This window comes from Ctenocephalides felis, unplaced genomic scaffold, assembly GCF_003426905.1.
Source record: "Ctenocephalides felis isolate EL2017-DRISC unplaced genomic scaffold, ASM342690v1 CF-g0.4_SCAFFOLD_00845, whole genome shotgun sequence".
NCBI lineage: Eukaryota > Metazoa > Arthropoda > Insecta > Siphonaptera > Pulicidae > Ctenocephalides > Ctenocephalides felis.
This window is the reverse complement of record NW_020536999.1, coordinates 87,722,177-87,745,038: the sequence shown is the minus strand read 5'-3', so window position 1 is coordinate 87,745,038 and position 22,862 is coordinate 87,722,177. Positions and strand designations below refer to the sequence as shown.

Genomic DNA, 22,862 nt, shown 5'->3' with positions numbered 1-22,862 from the left:
TTTTCGCCATTTTTTCCTAGCCGTCTAAATACTTGTAGATCGGCATCTGCTAATTTGATTGAAAAGTGTAGATCTAACCAATTGAGTATAAGTTTCTCTAAAGTGTCGTATGAAGATTCCAGTTCTTCGATTCCAAAAAAAAAACTATATTTCTTTGCCTCGCCTGTTTTTCTAGGAAGTAGATTCTCTTTTCTTGGTTGTCTACTATTTCCTTGAGTTTCACATGTTTCTCTTCCAAAGCAAGAAATTTTTCCTCTAATATCCTGTTACGAATCTCTTTTTTCTGGTCGTCAAGTTCCACCTGATTTTTTTAAGAGCTTTCATAATTTCATCCATGATTGTTTTGGAATGAATGTTATAGTTTGTTTTTTGTAAGTTACGCCCTATAGTGACAGCGATGCTCTGTCACCGATACCATGCATGCTTCAGATTATTGTCTAAGAAGGCCGCTCACACGCCGTTTTTACACGAACAGCAGCAATTCCGCTTTGACTCGCTTGATGGTGTTGGTACTTGGGTGGCCCGCTTACTACTGACAGGTTATTATCTAAGATGACCGCACACACTCCGTGTTTACACAAACAGCAGCAATTTCGCTTTGACTTGCATTATTGTTGTTCACACTTAAGTCACAATTTTGAGCGATTATTGCCGACAGATATGTCCTATGTTACGTGCCTTACATAGGCCTTATAATATATAAACCAATTTTAATAGGTATATTCGATTTTATGTACATTTATTTCTCAGGGGAAATATTTACAATATCATTTCTTACAAAATTTTCAACTAACTATCCCAGATAATGTTTGAGCTAAATTAACTATTATGATAAATATTATAAATATCGGGAGAGTCCGCGATTGTCGTCGGCTATGTTCGCTTAGACATGTGACGTCACATACCCATCTACGTTTGAGCACTTATTTTGCGCTCTACTAGTAGTCCATGTAATCTAAGATCTATGACATAATCGCATCCATATTGTGGCTCATGACCAATTACTTAGTAAAGCACATAGTATTTCAAAACGAACAAAATTGTCTTTGGCAAAACTAAAAATAATTTCAAAAAATATTATATATATAAAACTTCTAATTACAATACATACATTATATAAAAGTACTAATTACCATACTTTATATAAGATTTTAATTAGCGTCCTCATGACTTCTAACATAACTTTGTTTCCAACTGTTTATCGTAAAAACATTCTATGCATAAAATTATTTAAAAATCATTTTGCTTTTAGTAAAGTTGCATAAATTTCCCGATATGTGAATTATTAATTAATTAAACAATTTTAGGTTGACCTGTAATATTTTAGGATGTTCGGTTAGAGCGCAAACTTTTCATCTTATATATAAAAATGGAGCTCTCGTTCAAATGTCTAAGTAAAACTCGAAAACGGCTAAACCGATTTGGCCAGTCTTAGTCTTGAAAAATTCGTGCCAATACGGAGAAAGTCCAAAAGGTGAGAAATTATTTCAAATCCGCGTAGAAACTTTTTATTTTCAATTTGAAAATTTTTGTAGAAGCGTAATCTAAATAAAACAATGGACGGTTGCTAATCCGTGAAATGTCAAACGTTTTTGACAGATGATGTTCGATAGGATATTTTACGTGAATATTATTTAATTGTGATTAAATTGTAGTAAGTAGTTTTGTTTGTAGTTTTATCTATATATAAAAACGTTAGTAAACGGGCCGCAAGTGTTACTAGAAACTCAAAATATCAACTCTTTCGAAATATTAATATGAAAATGCACTTTTTGGCGTTGTAACACTCTGTTTTTGCAAATCATATTTTTCTCAAACACGGTGCTCTAAAAGATCTCATTTGTATAATTATAAAATCATTGGTATTTATAAAACATTTTCTAGGATATATTATTTTTTAATTATGTTATTTCAATTCAGAACCTAAATTTGGCATCGATCAAAGGGCGATAATTTGCCGAATAGCATTTTCCCATTTATAATTTCCTAGAATTTACCGAAGAATATATGAAGGTCCAGGGTTGAAAAATTCTACCACCGACCAGTAAAGTTAAGCATTGTTTAACAACAATATTTGAAAGTAGAGGGAAAAAGATGTATAACCAGCTGTAACCTTGATTCTTATGACTTTGGTATCGGAAGATAAACGGCAATCTTTGAAAATCCATAATAAAAGTATTTTCTTCCGTTGGTAGTTTTTTAGCAATAGTTAAAAATGTAATTATTTTGTAAAATACCTTTAAAATTAAAATAAGACATTAAATATGTTTGCCACCTGGCCGTTCCAAGTTACTCCGCCTATAGAGTAAATAAGTCTAGATAACAAATTTTTGAAAGACAGCAAAAAAGCACATTTTTACAATGATCAAGTAGCTGGCAGTTTTACTGAACGTAGCCAGATAATGTGTTACCTGTTGTGATATAGTTGGTTTGATTATTATAATATAATTAATATTTGCTCAAAGTCATATTGGACTTTTACATTTACTTTAATTCATCGAATGTTACTTGAAACTTTTCAAAAAGCAGGTCAAAGAAAAATACTTAATTCATTTTCTATCTCTCCTCGCAGAAATTTAATAATTTTCTATAAGCTCAGTAGTATTATTTAGTAGTATACACAAAATTCAGAATCCAAAAAGAATCTGAAAAACTTGAAACGTGGTAATCAATAAGTCGAAAGACCAAAGAAGACTTGGCTTGGATTATACCATGTTTTCTATAGAAAGTGTATAAAACTTTTATAATACCTCATTTTATATAGCATTCAAACAACACATTCTTATACACAAAAAGTATTAATATTTTTGATTCTCTAGAAATTGTTTAGAATATACCTTATTTAGCAAAACAACGTTTGCCGGGTCAGCTAGTCTATTAATAAAAATTAACGATTAATGTTGAAGTAACGGCCCGGCCAATCTTTATAAAAAACTAATCAGCATTAATTATAAAGATACGGTTCGAGCGATTGCCGCGTAAAACTAATCAACAGGAGAACTCACTGATTTTCGCCAAATGGCTTTTAAATTTTCGAAATCAGTGCCACCAGTTTTGATAAAACTACTTGAAACGCCATAATAACATAAACAACAAGCCGTATTTTCAAAGCAAAAAAAAATAGAAAAGTTTCTTCTTCAACTTACCCTGATTTCGAGGTTTTACTCCCACTCGCCGTAGCTGTATTTGTAAACCAGTTACCATAAGGCGTCTTCTCGTTCGTCTTTTTTAGAGCTCCCTCGGCTGTCAATACCGGAGGAGATATCTCTGCATTCAAACACTTCTTTTTAACCAAAGGAGTATCATCATCACCACTGCTTGCACTACTACCCTGAATTACGGATGAGACAACTTTATCCGTGACTGCGTTTCGTCTATTCGTCACCGAAAGTGACTTATAGTGGTTGCGCAAGTTGGCCAAAGGATCACAAAAATTCGAATTCGAAAGAGGTGGTATCACAGGCTGTTGGGAAATACTGCCATTAGGCGAAGGTTCTTTGTTCTCGAAAGTACTTTTTGATTTTACGTAAGTTTTTGCAAAAAATTTTGGATCTTTACTTGTTAAACTTACTGAATCCTTGGGACCAACAGAAACTTGACTCATAGAAACAGTTGGTGATTCATTTCTACTTTTCAATGAATTTACTGGAATAGTTGAATAAATACTGGCACCGCAGGTCGTGACAGCAGGACACGGCGCAGGTAAAACTTTAAGACATAGAGGACTTTGTGATATAGCAGGGGAAACTTTGACATTGTTATTATTATTCACTTTAGGGTATATAATTCTAAAATTCGGTGCTTTCTTAGAAACTGTACTAGTGGCTGTGGTAGAAATAGGTTGACTCGATAGAGTTGATTGTAAAGATGTTGAAGGAGGCACGGAAATGGGGCTTGAGGGCTTCGTCAGACAGGGGCGTTGTGGTGGTGCAGGCGCTGTTGAGTTGGCGGTTGACGCATGTGAATGAATATGAACCATAGGTGTTGCTGTTGGAATTGGTCTTTGGACATCATTCTCAATCTTAATTACCGGCAGATTCCCTTGAGATGTTGATGTAGCTGTGTCTTCACTGGCAGACACAGCTTGAGGTTCGTCTTCATCTTCAGTCAACTAACAGATGGAAGGAGCTTGTTTATTTACGTAGCTCTAAGAAATTAACTCTTCATCAAATAAAATTTATAATGGTCTGTTAAAACACACATGAGCAACCACCAATTCATCGCCTTTCCACCATTGTGATAAAAAGTCAATTGGACACTGCTAAGCCATCACAAAACGTCCGAACACTTTAATAAATTATTTATTAAATAACTACAAATAAGGTATTTTCTAAAACAGTCGTTGGCATCAAGTGTTGTAAATTGTTGCTTAACGGGGTCCAATTAATTTGAAAAAACAACCAAATATAAATAGATTGATATAGAGAAGTCTAAAAAATGAAAAGGTTGCCAATGTCTGTTTTAAACAAACACATTCAATATAACCACATAGAAGGCTTATAATTCATTTTCATTATTAACTCAAAAATAATTAAAATAACAAAAGTAATTTAAAAGCAAAAATACTTAATTGATCATTATATCATTTTTAACTTTTCGAGTTGATTACAGCCATGATTCAACCATTTAACCCGCTCCGGCGGCAAAATTCATATAAATCTCGGAATTCGCGAATGGAAAGGATTAAACTTTTCATGTGGTTTTCAAATTATAATGTAACAAAGCCTTCGAAAAATCATTCATAAAAAGTCAAACTTTGCAAAAGTCTCTTTGAAAGTAATTTTCTACTTTTCTCAAATGATGGGGTTATATAAAGTTAGGATTTTTTTAAAACAGTTTTTTTTTCTGAATGTACTTTTTCTGAATATGTATAAAAATACGCACAAAAAAATTCATATCATTCTGGTGAATATTTTCGAAGTTGCACGCAAATTTGCAAAGAAAAACACGGCTGATTCGGAAGAAAGTAGTTAGTGATCCGGCGAAAAAAATAAGGATCCAGTCTGCTTTAGAGGCTTCAAAAAAACGCTTTAGGGATCTTTAGGAAATGAAATAAATATTTCATTAGAACAAAACTTTCAGGTTTTATTGCTATATACTTCAACATCCTTCTGAAATTTTTTCATTAAAATATGTGTCATAATATGCCGGGTAAAGATACAGGTCACAATTTTCATCCGATACAAAAAATCAAAACAAATAGTGTGTTTTCAAAGTCGGTGACCAACATGACTTAAGAACGGCTAATCCGATTAGCCTCCAATTTTAATCGGATCTTCTTAAATATAACTTTCAGTGATTAATCGAAGATTTTTCCTATCCGATAAATATTCTGTTTTTTTTGAACAATTTAAGGTCAAAATGTCGGAAAACCACTGACTTTTTTTTAAAAAAAAACGCCCTTTTGTCAAAAGTTATTATTTTGCTTATTGCTTCGATTAATTACTAGATTTATCATTTCTTTGATGATTTTTAAATTTCAGATAATTTACTTCAGAGATAGAGTGGTAACCGCAAAACGTGTTTTTCAAGAGGTGCTCCCGCAGATCTGCTGTAACTTTTTTTAATAAATATTTTTACCATGAACTTATATTATATTTTTGTTAATAATTGCGTATTTTTGATGAATTTAATTCCAATTTAACTATTGTTGATTGCGTACATTTTGTAATAATGAATTACATAAATTTTGTAAATTTTAAATGAAATTATTTAATTCAATTACTCAAAAAATGTAACATTAATTGTTATACTCTATTATAATAATAAGTTCTATTTTTGCAAAAAAAATGAAATTTTCAATGCAATATCAAAGACACATTCAGGTTTACGTAAAGGTAACAAAACAAAACCGACGTTTTCACAACAATGCGTTACGTTACTGTTTCTCTAATGTTACGTAGCCACCACGTACGTTAACGATTTTTTAATTTCAGATAATTTACTTCAGAGATAGAGTGGTCACTGAATAAAATATTTTTCGAGAGGTACTTCTGCAGATCTGCTGTAACTTTTTTTAATAAATAGTTTTATATGTAATTATTTTGAGAACATAGTTAAAAGATGTCTTTATATGTGTATAAATTTTTGTATCGATAAATTCAATAGTTTTCGCAGGAAAAATTCGAGAAAAATAGCTTTTTCCGGCCGATTAATTGTACATAACCCCTTAAATTAAATATTAAGAATAGGAGACTGGAGAGCAGACTATGTTTTTGAAAAATACTTAATATTTATTACTTGAATTTGTTTTCGAAGACATTGCAAATTACGAGTATATTGTAAAGTAGTAAAATTATAAAATAAAATACTTACACATATTTCTTCTTGCCGCCCTTCATATTTATTTCTCTTATCTAAAAAAATTTTAGCCAGTTGAGAATCGAGACGTTCCATTCTCACTTCGCACTGCATGATTAATGGTGGATCCTCTGGGAAAAAAATGTAAAATGTATAATATGAGTCATAGTCAATATGAAAAAAAAAATAGAAGGATAAATTTTGAATGCGATATTTAATATTAATTACCATCAGGATCTTCATTGAATTCATAATCATCTTCGATAACATTTCTGGGTGGAGAACCTGCAACACTATCTGTAATAAAAAAATTATACTGTATGATTTAAATTGATCTCCGAAAGACAAAAATTGTTTTTAAAATTATCTGTTCATATTAAACAACTGATTGAGAAAAGAATCGCAATATTTTTGTAGCTAGAAGCCAAATGACCGAGTTTTTGGTTTATTATTAAATTTGACTGCAGTGTACTTGCCTTCAATTTCAATTATTTCTATCACATTTGTTGGTGCTGGCGGCTTTGGTTGCGGCACATTGACAACCGGCGCTGGAACTAAATAATAAAAAAAAATAATGCAGAAAACAATTATAAACTAATTCATTACTACTTTACCCACATTAATCAAACTGTTCGAAACTAATGGTGTTATTTAATGCTTTATTTTCATTCGATATGCAACTTCGACGTAACATTGTTTCATCGATGTTGCATATAAAGAGTTAAACTGTTACAATAATTAATAAATTTTACATAAGACGATCACCAGTTCGACATTCCAAAAGAAGATTGAGGTTGATTTTACTGCAAAATGAGGTTAGTTACTTAAGTTAAGGTTTTGTTATTTTTGACGAATACTGTTCATAATGTTCATATTAAGTATCTATTCGTTGCGAAAATGGTATTGTTTAATAAATGTCGTATATAAAAAGGCAGTCCAAAGTTAAATTGTTTACGAAAACAAGTTTAACGTATTTGTTACGTTTGCAGCATGTATTAATAAAGTAATATTAATATATTAATATTAGTGACGTAACATAAATGTATTATTGTTTAATTAATGTCGCATACAAAATGACGATCACAGTTTTAAAAGTGAATTCCAAATGTAAAGTGCAGTACAAGTATGTTGCGAAACTTAGTTGCACGTTTACTTTACGTTATTATTACGTTCAACAGTAATCCGCCTTCATCGTAAAATTCGCAAAAAACTGTAAACATAGGCAATACCCGTATTACTATTAGGTAATAATTTAATTAAAATTATTGTGTTAGGATTAATAATGTATATTTTGATCTTATTAACAATTCAAACACAAACTTTAATATATATCTTACCTGAATTTTTATTATGTTTTTGTTAACAATTGCGTGTTTTTTTTAATGAATTCGAATCTTCTAGACACATTCAGGTTCACGTGAAGTTAGCAAAAGATAAACGATAAACGCGTTACGTTTCTGTTACTCAAGGTTACGTAGCCGCCACGTAGAATGTTATGAATGCTACGTATCACGCATGCCTAACACCCGCACACAAACATCGAAGTGAAAGTGAAGTGACGCTGTGCAGTACCAGTTTGTTACGAAACTTAGTTGCACGTTTACTTTACGTTGTTATTACGTGCAATAGCACAAGTAATTCGTCTTCACCATAAATACGACAAAAAAGTCAATAGGTGTAAATCTAGCCAATAGCATGATTGTAACAATTTAATTAATACTATTGTATTAGGATTAATGTAGCAAAACAAAACCGACCTTTTCCCAACAAAATAACGCGTTACTTTACTATGTTTCTCCAAGGTTACGTAGCCGCCACGTACAATGTTATAAATGCCACATGTCACAGAGATCTAACAACGGCGCACAAACTCACAGTTAGGAAAATGAACTTAGAATTTTAGCAAATAGAAAATATCTCTAGCTCCAAGTATTTTTGATTATAATTTGAAACTTTTGTTTTAGTGAGCGTTTAATTAAGAAAAATTAATTTCAAATAAAAAAGAGCCATTAAAAAAATTGAAAGAAATTTGCTCTTTTTGTTATTTTGAGTTTGTATCTTGTTATATAAAAGCAGCTATCGCGTTATATGAAAAACGCGACATTTTCAATAAATACAAAAGGGATCGTTCAAGTATTACGTAAGCAGATTTAGTACAATTATTTACACCGCCCCAACCCCCTTTGTGAGCAAAAGTAAGCAAAGCTGTCACCAAAATGTCACCCAAAATAAGAAATCAATAACCCCCCGCCTCCCTACAGTGCTTACGTAATACTTGAACGGCCCCAAACACGGAAAAATATATATTATTTTTATTGAATTTATGATTTTAGCAAATATCAATTATCTCTAGCTCCAAGTATTTTTGATTATAATTTGAAACTTTTGATTTGGTGAGCGTTTAATTAAGAAAAATTTCAAAGAAAAAAGAGCAATTAAAAAAATTGAGAGGAATTTGCTTTTTGAGTATTTTTTGAGTTTGTATCCTGTTATACAAAAGCGGCTATCGCGTTATATGAAAAACGCGACATTTTCAATAAATACAAAAGACGGAAAAATATATATTGTTTTTATTGAATTTATGAGTAAAACTGAAAAACCGCGGAAATAACTAATGGACTGTTAAACCGCGGAAAAAACAGGGGACCTCGTTATAGGTACTGAATATCCGTACTCTACAGCACATTTTATTATATCATAATATCCTACCTTTAACTGGTTCCACCTTCTTCGCCACTTCCTTTTTCTGTGCCACCTTCTGGGGATCCTTAAAACTTGCTTCCTTTGCCACCTCTTTCTGCTCTTTCACACTCAAATCCTTCCCAGGTTTAATGGATGTCTTTGGAGCAACATCAACCTTTTTTGGGGCCGGCAAACTCCCTTTACTTACTAAATCTGTTTTATCATTTTTCGCAGGTGGTTTGAATATCAATTCTTTTAAGGACTTCTCTTTGTTTTCCGAAGACGAACTCCTCGCGGGCGCTTTTTTAGGTGACACTGCTCTAATAGGGGCTTTTGTTAACGGGGGTTGTTCTTTATCTAGGTTTGATTCTTTTTGGACTGTTTTAGATGGCCTATCTTTAACAAATACCTCTTTTAGAGGTTCACTCGCAGGTTCTGAATCGAGAGAGGGGTAGAAATAATTAATATCAAGGATAGAATATCATACAACACTTATCAATTTATAAAATACAACTCAAACGTACTTTTTGGATTAGAAGATTTAACAAGGAATTCGATTACATTTATACAATTTTTTTAGGGTTTTTCAGACATATCGATTTATAATTGACATGTTATTCCATAACAAATATTATAAAGCTCAGAACAATACTCGATCAACTGTTACTATGAACTAGATTATGTTTCTTTATTGAAGTAAAACTTATTTAAGCGCGACTAGGGTGTAACACTGTGAGAATGCAACAGAAATTGCGTTACGTCTGAACTGTACGTCATTCGCTCTCGATGAAATAGCATAGTTGTGTGAATAGAGATCTGTCGTTGTACGCAGGGCCGGTCCTGGGGTCCTTAGCGCCCGCATGCAACTTTTATTCTAGCGCCCCCCCCCCTCCTATTAATTTTCACCATTTTAACAGTTTATCATTAAAATTATATAAATATTTACATATTTTTTAAAAATTAATTTCTAATTATTCTGGATTTAGTACACATAAAATTAGATATAATCTAGAAGGGTATAAAATATATTGATTTTAAATTTATTTATTATTATCGATCAATAATAATAATTAATAAATAAAACAATCCCTGTCGTAATTTCACATTTTAGTAATATTCAATATGTAGTAAATTGGGTAGTAAGGATGTAAGTTCGACTACCATAGCAAAAGAATTAATATTTTTGTTAGATTAAAGTTATAGAATTTAAGAAATGCATTTTTGAAATAGTATTTATTATTTTGATATAAAGATCTTGATATCAAAATAATAAATACTATTTCTGAAATGCATTTCTTAAATTATATAACTTTAATTTAACAAAAATATTAAGTGAAATAAATAAATTAATTTTTAATTATTCTGGATTTAGTGCACAAAAAATTAGATATAATCTAAAAGCGTATAAAATATATTGATTTTAAATTTATTTAGAAAATCGAGGCGATTTGGAGGTTGACTATAATCAAGTATTTTGGAATTTTCATTTATTTTTAACGTATGTGCAATATTAATATTTAAAAAAACTAGCATTTAATTTTCAAACATAACACTCGTATTTCATGTTGGATTTTTTAAATTTTAATTTAATTTAATTTTTCATCATTTACAATATCCAAAATTGCGTCGTAAACTTCTCCTTATTGATATCGTAAGAGCCGTCATATACAGAGTATCAGCTTGTTGTTTTAAAGTTAAATTTTTAACGTATTTTAGAAGTATTGTTAAAAAATCAGTAAAAAATGCAAAAAAAATTACAATATCAACAATATTGAAAAAAAAAAACTTATTAGATTTGATATGTATTATTTCTGTATCGTTAATAATTATTAAATTTAGAGTATGGACACCACTAGGTATGAAACAAGCCTCAAGATTTGCGTTCCAAAGTAAATTTTGCTTCCATTTTTCATATTTGTTCCACGCATGTCTTCAACATTCAAAGTTCAACAGATGCGAAACATTTGCAACAAAAGCAAAAGTTACAATTCAATTTCTCGGAATAAACATTTTCTAAGCACTGGCCCCCCATTTTTTATAATTTGTTTATATTTTTTATCAAGTTCCGATTCAACTATGCTTATGGGATTGAACACTAGATAATTTCTTTTTCGATTCCACGGTAACTTCGAACAAAGAAAAAATTGAATAAGTTGAATAAGCAATAAACAGAGCTGTTATTTACTAATTGGAGAATTATTAATTGGTTAATTATTTCTACTGATATCACATTGCAAAATAAATATGCGTTTTGTGTCTCCGTGTCCCCGGTTAAGTTAGATTATTTATTATAATTTATTAAGTATTCTAGATTTTATATAAATAATTCTAGATTTTATATAGAAAAATATAAATATTATATTATAAATTTAATTTCCGAAACTCGTTTTGGCGCCCCCTAAGGCGTGCGCCCGCATTTTTTGCATGCATCGCATGCAAGGCAGGACCGGCCCTGGTTGTACGCGTACCGGCACCAACGTTGTTTACGTCATTCATTTTATGCTTATTTATCTATGGTATGCGTACCGATATCAACAAGAAAATTGGCATAGATAAATAAACATTTTAAGGTTACATCGTAGTACAAATCTTGATTTAATAAAAAAAAATCCTGAATCAGAAGAATATTTTACTCTGTTTCCCATAAATAACTATAATAAAAATAATAAATTAAATAAAACATTTGTGCCGTGTCCTAAGCGTAAGTTTATTTAAATAATTTCTTCATTATTTAAAGCTTTTATTATATTATTCAAAGTTTTACTTCAATCGCGTGTGAACCTTACGCGCACTCTATTTTTTTTTAATTTATGCCATAAGAATTTTTATGAATCCTATGTATTCTTAAATTTATTGTTTGTGGAATCATCAAATACAAATAATTAAATAAATAAAATGATAAAAATAAATAAATTAATTATTAAAAACCATATACAAATTCATATTGCTTATTGAACAAGATTAAATATAAAACAATAATATTAATATCTCTACTTACCAGCTGGAAGAATTGCAGGTGGAACTGTGCTGTCTTTAGGAGGTTCTGTGGTGGTACTGAAAAATGTAAACAAATAAATAATTTAATAAATCCACTTATTATTATCATTTGATTTGATTGTATATTTTATCTAAAACAAATTTTAAAGCGTACCTTTCATTTTTCTTTGCATGTATTAGATAATGAACTCTGTAAGCCCTTAAATTTTTAAAAGACCTCGAACACTCTGCACACCTGAAAAATTGAGATAAATTTTGGTTTATTAATTGAATTCATTAATAAATAATCATTTATGTCTAAATATTTACGCATAGCCCTTGGACAATTTCCGTGGTTCTGGTGTTGCAGTTGTACTTTCTTCTAGAGGTGGATTTGTGTTTGTTTCTTTTAATGCACTTTTATTTTCTTTTACTGGTATCACAGACTCCTGATTATTCTTTACCAACTGGAATGATATAAAATACAGTTAGCCATGAAGTTGATAAATATATGATCGTTGTGTAATAAAATAACATTTGATAGACACTGAAACATATACAAATGCTTAAAATATACATATATAAATTTTCGTGTCATTAGTCCTCCGAAACGGTTTGAGCAATTTTCATAAAATCATCTAATCACGTTTAGTATGACAGAAAATCAGAAAAACATATATAGATATTTCATACTCCTAAGTGGCCTAAGTGGCAAGGGTTGGCCACCTTTTGTATTTAAAAACACACACAGCAGTAAATTTTCTACCTTCCTACCACAAGCCCTAAATTTAAATTCAAAAGCAAAATTTTACTTAAAAAAACAATGAATTTTCATCAAGATTTGTCTACCCCTTACACTATCGGAACCAATTTTCTTTTGGCTGCAGAAAGAGCAAAAATATTAAAATCTGAAGAAACTGCAGTTTGGGACAAGGAACTATTTGCCGTACAAATCTATGGCAAAGCTGTAAAGAAGATTTCAAAAGCCATAGAGCTTTTGAAATCTCACTCAATTCGCTAGACATGCTACAGCATAATTAAAAATTATTGTTCAGATTAAAAAATTGATGAATCAATAAAAAGAGCGGTAGTGAAATATGAAGACCTTGAATCTCCAAATGTGCAACTTCAGTTTGATTAAAATCATTCTCAGCTTAGGCTGCACTTGCAATGACTACCAATATGTCACATTATATGTATCAGTATGAGTTAATTCAGTGTTAGTAGTGTGTTCGTAATCCAACCACGCCAATCGTTACAATTTTCAAGTAGCTTTCGACTAAGCCGCCTTACCAAACTGCTACGATTCAAATACTTCATTAACCGTAATTAATTATTCTTTTGGGTGGACTTCTATTCTATTTTGTATTTCGTAGCAACCACTGCGATTTGTTGTGAGCGTGCATGAGCTTTAGTGTATATTCCACATTGGTGCAACAAGAAGCGTTTTAGGTTTGCCTCGCGATTTTATTTTGAGCGCGCTGCATAATGTTTAAGTTACTCTTTTTCGCAGAACCGCACAGTTGAAGACCGTAGGTCCACACGGGTTGGAAGTGTGGACCTATATATTAGTATTTTATAGTAAACTGTTGATTCTAAATTTCTATTATGAAGCCAGTGGTAATTTTTGATGAGCTAATCAATTTGCTATGTATATTTTCCAATTTAATTTTCTATCCAAGTAGATGCCAAAATATATTACCAACTTCTTGAGCGGAATAACTATCATTAAGTACTGCGGGGCAAGTTTGATTGCAAAGGGAATGTCACATGAACCGATTTTGTGCTATTAACTCGTGCAGTGTTGACGACAAACCTATTCCAAGGTGATTGGAAACATGTTATATTGTGTCAACACCGGTCTTGTAGAGAGTAGGAGAGTTGTAGAATTTGCGCCAGTGCATTTACAGGCGCTACCCTCTTTACTTCATGCGAATGGTACTACTAATCTAGCCGAGGATAAACCGAGATTTGGGTGTACTGGATATGAGCTATGACGCTATGGATGTGAAATTTTGAGTTAGAAGCATGGACGCGATTTTTGAGAAGTATAAATCGTGAAAGAGAAGGTTGGCTTTATTACTGGTGTAGCGGTTAAGTGAACAAACAAGAGCCTGCTTTAACGCTGCACATGATAATGTGAGATTGCCCTACGATGACCTGAGGAGCATCAAATGCAAACTTTTCCAATATAAAATATACACCAAAGTTAGTATTTGCAGGTCTGACGGTATAGCGAATATATTAGATAGTGTGAGAAGGTTGAAGAGAAGGTTGGCTTTATTACTGGTGTAGCGGTTAAGTGAACAAACAAGAGCCTGCTTTAACGCTGCACATGATAATGTGAGATTGCCCTACGATGACCTGAGGAGCATCATATGCAAACTTTTCCAATATAAAATATACACCAAAGTTAGTATTTGCAGGTCTGACGGTATAGCGAATATATTAGATAGTGTGCGAGTGCAAAATCAGAAGTGTAAAAGAGTTAAGGCAGAATAGCAGATGTAACAAAAAGGAATTAGTCCAGTAAATATTGATCCAGTAAATATTGATTTATATAATCTATTGAAGATAGTTATAGCCAGCAAATTGATTTAGTATCAGATGATGATGATATGAAACGAAATGATGATGAAAAGGAGAAAAATGATGTGAAAGTAGTAAAGAATGCAAGGGCTAGCAAAGAGTAAGAATATAAATTACAGAGAAAATTGGAAGAAAAATTCCGTACAGAAAGAAATTGTAGTTGAATTGGAGTATGCATAGAAAATCGGACGAGGGTCCATCAAAAGAGTGTGTACTGCGGAAAGGCGTATTGGAGCAAGTATGTGCGGAAGAATGCTGAATATAAAACGGAGTCGAGTCATGTTAGAGGCATTGTTGCTTCAATAAGGAGTTGCACCAAAACAGCGAACGGACAGCGAAAAAAAGTGTAAATTATTAAGAAGGTTATTCAGATGATAAAAAAGAGAATACCATGCAGGACGAGGTAAGCTATGAACAATACCATGCAAAACGAGGTAGCAAGGATGCACATAATGCCCCAATAATGTGTTATTCGCTCGGAGTGCATTGAAACCAAACCAGTCAAGGCTACGCGGCACGTGCGGTACAGTGAGTGAATGCGGGGTGTGAGAAACAAGAAGAGGAATGAGAAACAGAGAAAGAGATATAACGAACGAACGAACAAAGATTACGAACACTGTAAAGAATTACTTTTCATGAAATTTATAATGACTTTGTAACTGTCATGTAAAAGATGAGAGGAATTCCGTTTGTTGACACAAGAGTAATAAGTAGTAAGGGATATAAGTAGCAACTCAACTATCTTTCTAAGGTCATAACTCTTTTCATTATAAAAGATGGTAGAATTGGGCATGTTGAAAGTATGGTTCAAGTGTCGAAACGTTTTATAGAATAAATAACTTTTCTATTTTAACCTTATTGTAATTCGACGATTGACAAGCAAAATACTTCAAATATATATATTGTAGTGGTATCCACCCATTGGTAATAATTATAAATAATATTATAAATTACTATATAACGGTCAGAATATGAATGACGCAGTATGCTTGTTTAGTCATAGCTCTTACATTGTATGTTAGAGATAAGAACATCACGTGTTCATAATAACGGTCTTTTGCAAGGCTTTCTAACTGCAAAACCACAAACTGCGCCTTGAATAAATAAGAAGTGCGTAGTTTCTGATTCACATATAACGAATCTGAACAAGTTCGAACGAACATTCTAGAAAAGGATTGTGCCATCTTGATAAGGAATATGAAAGCTGCAAGATGATAAAATCGTTGTTCATTCTTAGTCAGTAGTTCATTCTTAGTTCATTTCTCAGTCAGTATAGTTCAGTCGTAATCAAGTTATAATAATGTTCAGATCATTATGAGTAGTATTAAGTCATCAATGGAGTTATATTTAAGTTCAGTTGTTCAAGTTATATGAAAAGTGTATAAGAATCATGAAATAAACATAAACATCAAAAGTCTTCATCTGTTTTACTGATTCGCCTTCACTGTCTGGTACCGGCTTGAAACTTAGCAGCAGGAAGAACCTACATTTTGTAGGATAATGATTATGTATCCCACACTTTAAATTCTTTTAATTCTTTTAATAAGAATTTGCAGTTCACTTGTGAACTTGAAGCTAGTAATTCTATCAGTTTCTTAAACTTAAAACTTATAAGAAATAATAATGTCATCCTCACTGATTGGTTCCAAAACCCAACTTGGTCTGGTCAATATTTAAATTACTTTTCTTATCACTCTCGTTCTATAAAAATTTCAGTTGTCATTTCCTTAATAGATAGGGCCATTTTGTTAAGTGATAAGATTTTTTAGGAAAAAAACCTATCCTTAGTTCGTGCTGTTTTGAACAATAATTCTTATCCTTCATATTTAGTAAATAACGTCATTAAAAATAGATTAGAGTTTTTACAAAACAATTTAAACAGTTCTTCCTATTTTAACAATTCTTTTTCAAAATCTAATTCTTCTTCTTTAGATAAATATAAAGGTGTTATTTGTTTACCCTTTTTAAGCAGTTTTTCTTATTTTTTAAAAAAGTTATTTGCCGCTGAAGGTTTTCTTTTGGTTTTCAGTTTTGATAACACTTTCCGTTGCCTTTTTTTCCCTCTTAAATCAAAAACTCCCGCTGATGGGATTACTGATTCTGTTTACAGGTTGAACTGCAATGATTGCAATAGTTGTTACATTGGTGAAACATCCCAATATATATACAAGAGGGTTAATCAACATACTTATAATTCCAGAAACCCAAATCAATTCAAAACGATGCTTTCTGAACATATGATAAACCTGAACCACACTTTTAACATGTCAAATCCCTCAATCCTTTACATTGAAAAAAACAGTGACCTTAGAAAGATAGTTGAGTCTTTACTTATATCCCTTAATACGTCTTGTGTAAACAAACGTAATTCCTCTCATCTCTTACATGATAGTTACAAAGTAATTATTAATTGCATGAAAAGTAATTCAATACAGTTTTAGAATCTTTCATTCGTTATATTTCTTCTCTGTTTTTCTTTCCCCCTTCGTTCTTGCTACTCCTCCCACTCCCATACGCGCGCGTGGCCTACACTGCACTGCTTTGTACTTTTAACCTTGAATAGTACACACAACGCTATGCTACCATAACATTAAATATAGGAGGGCAGTATGTGCTCCTCCTATTTCTCGTTTGTTAATTGATAGTATTTTATTATTTTACACAAATTTAGTGTTAATATCAATTTTTACATCATAATTAATGTTTCCTGTTTTTTCCTGGTTTGGTATGTATAATTTCCTCCTTTTTATATTTATATTTTTCATCACTTGTGTATTTATGTTAAATGTTTTTTTAAATTACTGAATGATGACACACATCAAGCGTCGAAACGTATAATGGAATAAATAATTTTGTTATTTAATCTTTTTTTTTAATTCGACGGTTGGGCTGCAAAAAAGTTTACAAATATGTATCAACGTCGACAAAACTTTCATCATATATATATTTGAAATATTATATATGCAGCCCAATAGTCGAATTAAAAAGAAAAATAAATAGAATTTTTTTTATTCCATTAAACGTTTCGACACTTGATGTGTGTCATCATTTAGTAATCTAAAAAAACATATTACATAAATACAAAGTTTATAATAATTAAAAATATATAAAAAAGGAGAAAATTATATACATACTAAACCAGGAAAAAACAACAGAAGAAATTAATTGTGTAAAATTTATTGAACACCAAATTGTGTAAAAGAATAATATAATAAATTAATAAACGAGGAATTGAAGGAGCACATATTGCCCTACTATATTGTATGTATTCAATTGCAGAACATTACGAAAACTGATCAAGGTTACGCAGCACGTATGGTAGAGTGAGTGAATGCGGGTAGTAAGAAATAAAAGAAGAATGGAAAACAGAGAAAGGGTATAACAAACGAAAAATTCCAAAACAGTAAAGAATTACTTTTGATGAAATAAAGTCATATAGAAATATGTTAAGTAATGAAATGTAAATGTAAATGTAAAAGTAATGCTGAATAAAAGTACTACATTTCGCTATTGATAATAATTCTTACATCACTTCCCGAAACATTTGGTTTCTCGACTGGTTGCTGTTCATTTTTGGCAGGAACTGCAATTGCCGGTGTTGAGGCAGGTGGTTCTGTAAATAAGAAAATTATTGGAATAAAATATATGTATGTAAATTTGTTGGTTAATACAGCATCACTCAATAAGTCCGTAGGATGGCACCTAGATGCCATTGTTGTGTAATTATCCATATGATGTGTAGGAAGTACCAACTTTAAAAAGATATCCGTCAATATTTCATGACAATTTGACAATCAAGGTAAACCGTGAAGATATGGGGTTAAATATAAATATTAATCACTTTTTTATTTTCTCGACGTTGTAAGTTATTCTGAATCGTTTAAAGCCTAAATTGGAAAAAGTATGAGTGCATAAGAAAGAAGTAAGCCATTCATCAACGTTTTTCAAAAACGGCTGCATGAAAATTTAAAAGTTTTTTGATGAAAATAGATTCATACTATGATACGCGTGACGATCGGCCAAGCCTATTTTTAAAATTAGCAGATAAGTGACTAACTATTTGAAGTTACTTTTCTGATCGGTTGCATTTAACGGTTTGCAGTTGAATTTAACTATTTGAAGGTACTTTTCTGTCAACTATAATAAAATGAGCCAATCTATCTACGCGCAAGAGTAGTCGAAAAGAGTCCGTAATCAAAAAGCCCTACAATTTGTCAAATCAGTACAGCCGTTTTTAAGAAAACGTTGACGAAAAAGGTTTGACCCACTCACGCACGCACACACAGATACTTTTACCAATTCGGGCGCCAAGCAATCCATAATAACATGAAACTTCGAAAAAAGATAAAAGTAACAAATGAGTTAAAAAGCAACTAAACTAAGAAATTAATATTATTTACCTGCACTTGTAGTGACTTCCGGAATTTTTTCTTGACCATTCTGTTGAAATAAAAAAGGAATTTAATATCCAATGTAATAAAATATTATTTTTCTTTGCTTATATATTCTGCTTTGATGTCCATATTAAAGTAAATGAAATAATATGAAATACTTATTGATAAAAAATCTAATCCCGACGTTTTTATTTTTATACAAATAAATCTTTAAACAGAAAACAATCTCGTTTACAATTAGAAATTTCAAAATTGAATCCTTATTTGTTTATTTCATAAGACAATGCTTTGTGCTAAGTAATCGTTTATAAATCAACGGACTACGACAGAATACCAACAATGACATAGAAAATTATATTACAACTAGCAAACCGGGCGAGCTCCGTTTGCCAGATGGTTTCATTTTATGTAACATTTCGTTTGATGATTAAAAGATAAAGCACAATACACGTGATTGATTTGATAGTTTCCAATTGAAATGCTAGGAAACGATTAGCTTATTTTTTACTTTTTTGCACAATTTCACAGTGAACAGAATGCCGGTTTGTCACATGAAATTAACTGAGCAGAGAACAATGAGTAGCAGTCAAACCAATGAGTAGCAGTCGAACAAAAAATATTAGTTGTTAGTACATGCTAAGTATCAGAGATGACGCTGTATGTGAAAAAAGTGTTTTCCGCTTTTCTGTTGAAATCTTTCTTCAATTTTCTTTGCTATACCTCACGGAGTCCGAGACCTTTCCAACGAATGCAAAATCGCCGAAATCGGTTCGTGCGTTCTGGAGTTATATCGTCAGGAAGGAAAACCCAACTTATTTTTATATAATAGATAATATCTAGTACTATGTATTTGAGTGTCAATAATTCAGCCTATTCTTCCAAAGAGAGTATTCAAAATTTAAATAAACGAAAAAACGCAAGCCAAAATAAATGCACAAAAATTACCAAATCTTCAACATAAGCTTATTTCATACATGCATACACCAGGAGAGACCAGTAACATAGCATAACTATATTATCCTAAAATTTTCCAATATATTTACCCCTTCTTCCAATGTATTTTCTAATATAGCTGATTTCTGCAGCTCCTCCGAGTTTTTACACATTCGTTTGAATGTGTAAAAAGTATCCACATTACGGACGCAGTCCAAACAAATATGTTTTGATAAATGGTCATTTTGTGATATCTGAAAAATTAACAAAATATATATTACAAAATTATAACATAGTGAAATATAAATGCTTACCAAATAAAATATACTGTTATTAAAATTAATTTCAGGTCCAAAAGAAATTTCGGATACAACTTTTCAAACAAAAATTCCGAAAGATAAAGATAAGATTAAAAGATCCAAAACAAAATTTCGGAAACACGGATCAATTGGTTTGGATAATTCAAAACCCTCTTCCCCTAAATAATTATGGAAAATATTTTGTCGTCAAGACAGATATTACAGCTGCTCAAAGAATGAGATTATATCGCCAGCCAAAAAGTAAAAAAATATGCAAGTAGTCAATGAATGTATGTTAATTTTAATTACATGAAGTTTCTTGAGGCGATGTTTAACTTAATCCACTGTGTAAACGAATATTATAGAATTTATCAATCAGCAATTACTTCATTTCTCTAATGAAGGTTCATTTCTACTAAATGCTAATTACAATGACAAACCGATCATGTCATATTTGAAGTATGGCTTTAATTACATTATTGTTCTCAAATATTATAAATATTTTTAATGCTATTAAAAATATATAATTTACAACTCATTATTATATAAATGTGTATAATGTTCGACACTAATAAATGTGTGCATCACGAGTGTTACCATATTACTAATAAACAATATTCAAAATTGTTATATGATGTATTTATTTTTAACTTAAATGTCATATGTAGCTTTTGTTTTTACATAAGTTTGACATAACCAAGTTTTTTAATAAATTAAAAAATTACCATAAATTAAGTAATTATTGCTCTAAGATTAATTTACTGAAAGGTTGAACTAAAGTTTGTGTGCCCCATGATTGGGGGTACAGCAGCTTCTTCAGAGCCGAAACAGGAAACACACAATCAAACAGATACTGAAGATACCGAGGCAACGCCTATGCCGTCTGTCTCATGGCAAGTAGTAAATTCAAGTAAAACTTTTAAGCGTAGGCGCACATCATCAAACAATTCACTTGAAAATTCAATAAAAGTATCAAATAGATTTGACATATTAAATTTGACAACTGAAACATCAAATTCCAATACCGTTAATCAAACGGATAAAAACATCAGAACGTCTACCACTAACATACAAAGACCCCCACCAATATTTGTGTACGGCATTACAGACTTCCCGGATATGAAAAGTGATTTAAATAAAATCATGGATGAAAATGATTATATACTTAAATCTATGCCGAATGATATAATTAGAATAAACACTAATTTACCAGACCAATACAGGGCAGTAATCAAGTTTTTTAACCAGGAACGGTCTTATAGAGCTGTGATAAAAAATATACACCATACATATGACACCAATGAAATAAGAAATGAATTAGAGAAACTTAATTTTAAAGTAAGGTGTATAATTAACGTAAAACAACACAAAACCAAATTGCCTTTAAACATGTTTTTTGTTGATTTAGAACCTGCAGAAAACAATGGCGAAATATATAAACTAAAAAAAATGCTTAATCATATGATTGTGGTAGAACCGCCACGTAAAAGCAAATGTGTTATTCAATGTACAAAATGTCAAATGTATGGACACTCTAAAAATTATTGCAACAGACCTTTTGCCTGCGTTAAATGCGGTGGACCTCATAATACTTCAGTATGTAAGAAAGAGAGATCTATTCCAGCAACATGTATTCTATGTGGTGGTGCTCACCCGGCAAACTACAAAGGTTGTCATTTCTACAAAGGTTATTACAAACAACATAATTACAACTTTCAAGAAGGAAGACGAACCACGGATAGAGTTAAAACATCAATTCCTACAGTGACCATAGAAGCTATTCAGAAGTATTAAAGTTACAACGAAATAACGAAAACGAACAGTCACAGGTAACCGTTGATCTTATCACATTAATTAATGATTTTAAAGACATGTTCAAACAGCTAATGGAACAAAACAGGTTAGTCATGAACATGTAATCCAAATTAGTTAAAAATTATTGGCCAAGTTTCTTCGGATTGCTCAATGGAATGCAAATAGTATTCTAAACCACAAAAATGAATTAATAATATTTTTACAACAACATATGATGTGATGCTAATCAGTGAAACGCATTTAACAAATAATGTACATTTCAAGATTCCTTTCTATTCTTTCTATAATACTAATCACCCAGACAATACTACACACGCTGGATCTGGAATATTGATTAAAAACAGTATTTCACACTACACACAAACAAATTTTCAAGAAAATTACTTACAAGCATCTACAATATGCATTAGTACATTTCCCTATGATATCATTCTCTCATCTGTATGGTGTCCTCCACGTCACAGGGTGAAAACAGATGATTATGAAAAATTCTTTGATACATTAGGACACAGATTTGTAGTGGATGGTGATTTGAACAGCAAAAATACATTATGGGGCTCTAGTTTTACCACTCCTAAAGGTAAGCAGTTGGCACAAATGCTGTTAAACAAAAATTATTCATTCTTACTGACTAGGAAACCTACTTATTGGCCTACGGATAGCAACAAACACCCTGACCTTCTAGATTTTTATATAACAAATGGCATTTCTGATTTATACACAAACATAGAAGATAATTCAGATTTATCATCAGATCATACACCTATTATAGCAACAATTAGCACCACAGTAATAAGAGTGAAAAAAATTAATTGTCTTTTTAATAGTAAAACAAACTGGAACTCTTTTAGACAAGAAATCAATTCTAAATTAG

The 22,862-nt window shown here is 31.3% G+C and overlaps 1 protein-coding gene across 1 annotated transcript in view; it reads right to left on the bottom strand.

The window, feature by feature from the left end:
- LOC113391333 overlaps window positions 1-22,862 on the bottom strand; it is a 40,787-nt gene that overhangs the window by 11,183 nt on the left and 6,742 nt on the right. The window contains exons 3-14 of the mRNA XM_026627278.1: window positions 19,985-20,128; window positions 18,948-18,987; window positions 18,075-18,160; window positions 12,289-12,425; window positions 12,134-12,214; window positions 11,981-12,036; window positions 9,010-9,417; window positions 6,777-6,854; window positions 6,529-6,597; window positions 6,316-6,431; window positions 3,572-4,111; window positions 3,147-3,463 (exon numbers count right to left, since the gene is read on the bottom strand). Of these exons, the coding sequence (XP_026483063.1) occupies window positions 3,147-3,463; window positions 3,572-4,111; window positions 6,316-6,431; window positions 6,529-6,597; window positions 6,777-6,854; window positions 9,010-9,417; window positions 11,981-12,036; window positions 12,134-12,214; window positions 12,289-12,425; window positions 18,075-18,160; window positions 18,948-18,987; window positions 19,985-20,128 (2,072 nt within the window). The remainder of the gene's footprint in view (window positions 1-3,146; window positions 3,464-3,571; window positions 4,112-6,315; window positions 6,432-6,528; window positions 6,598-6,776; window positions 6,855-9,009; window positions 9,418-11,980; window positions 12,037-12,133; window positions 12,215-12,288; window positions 12,426-18,074; window positions 18,161-18,947; window positions 18,988-19,984; window positions 20,129-22,862) is intronic.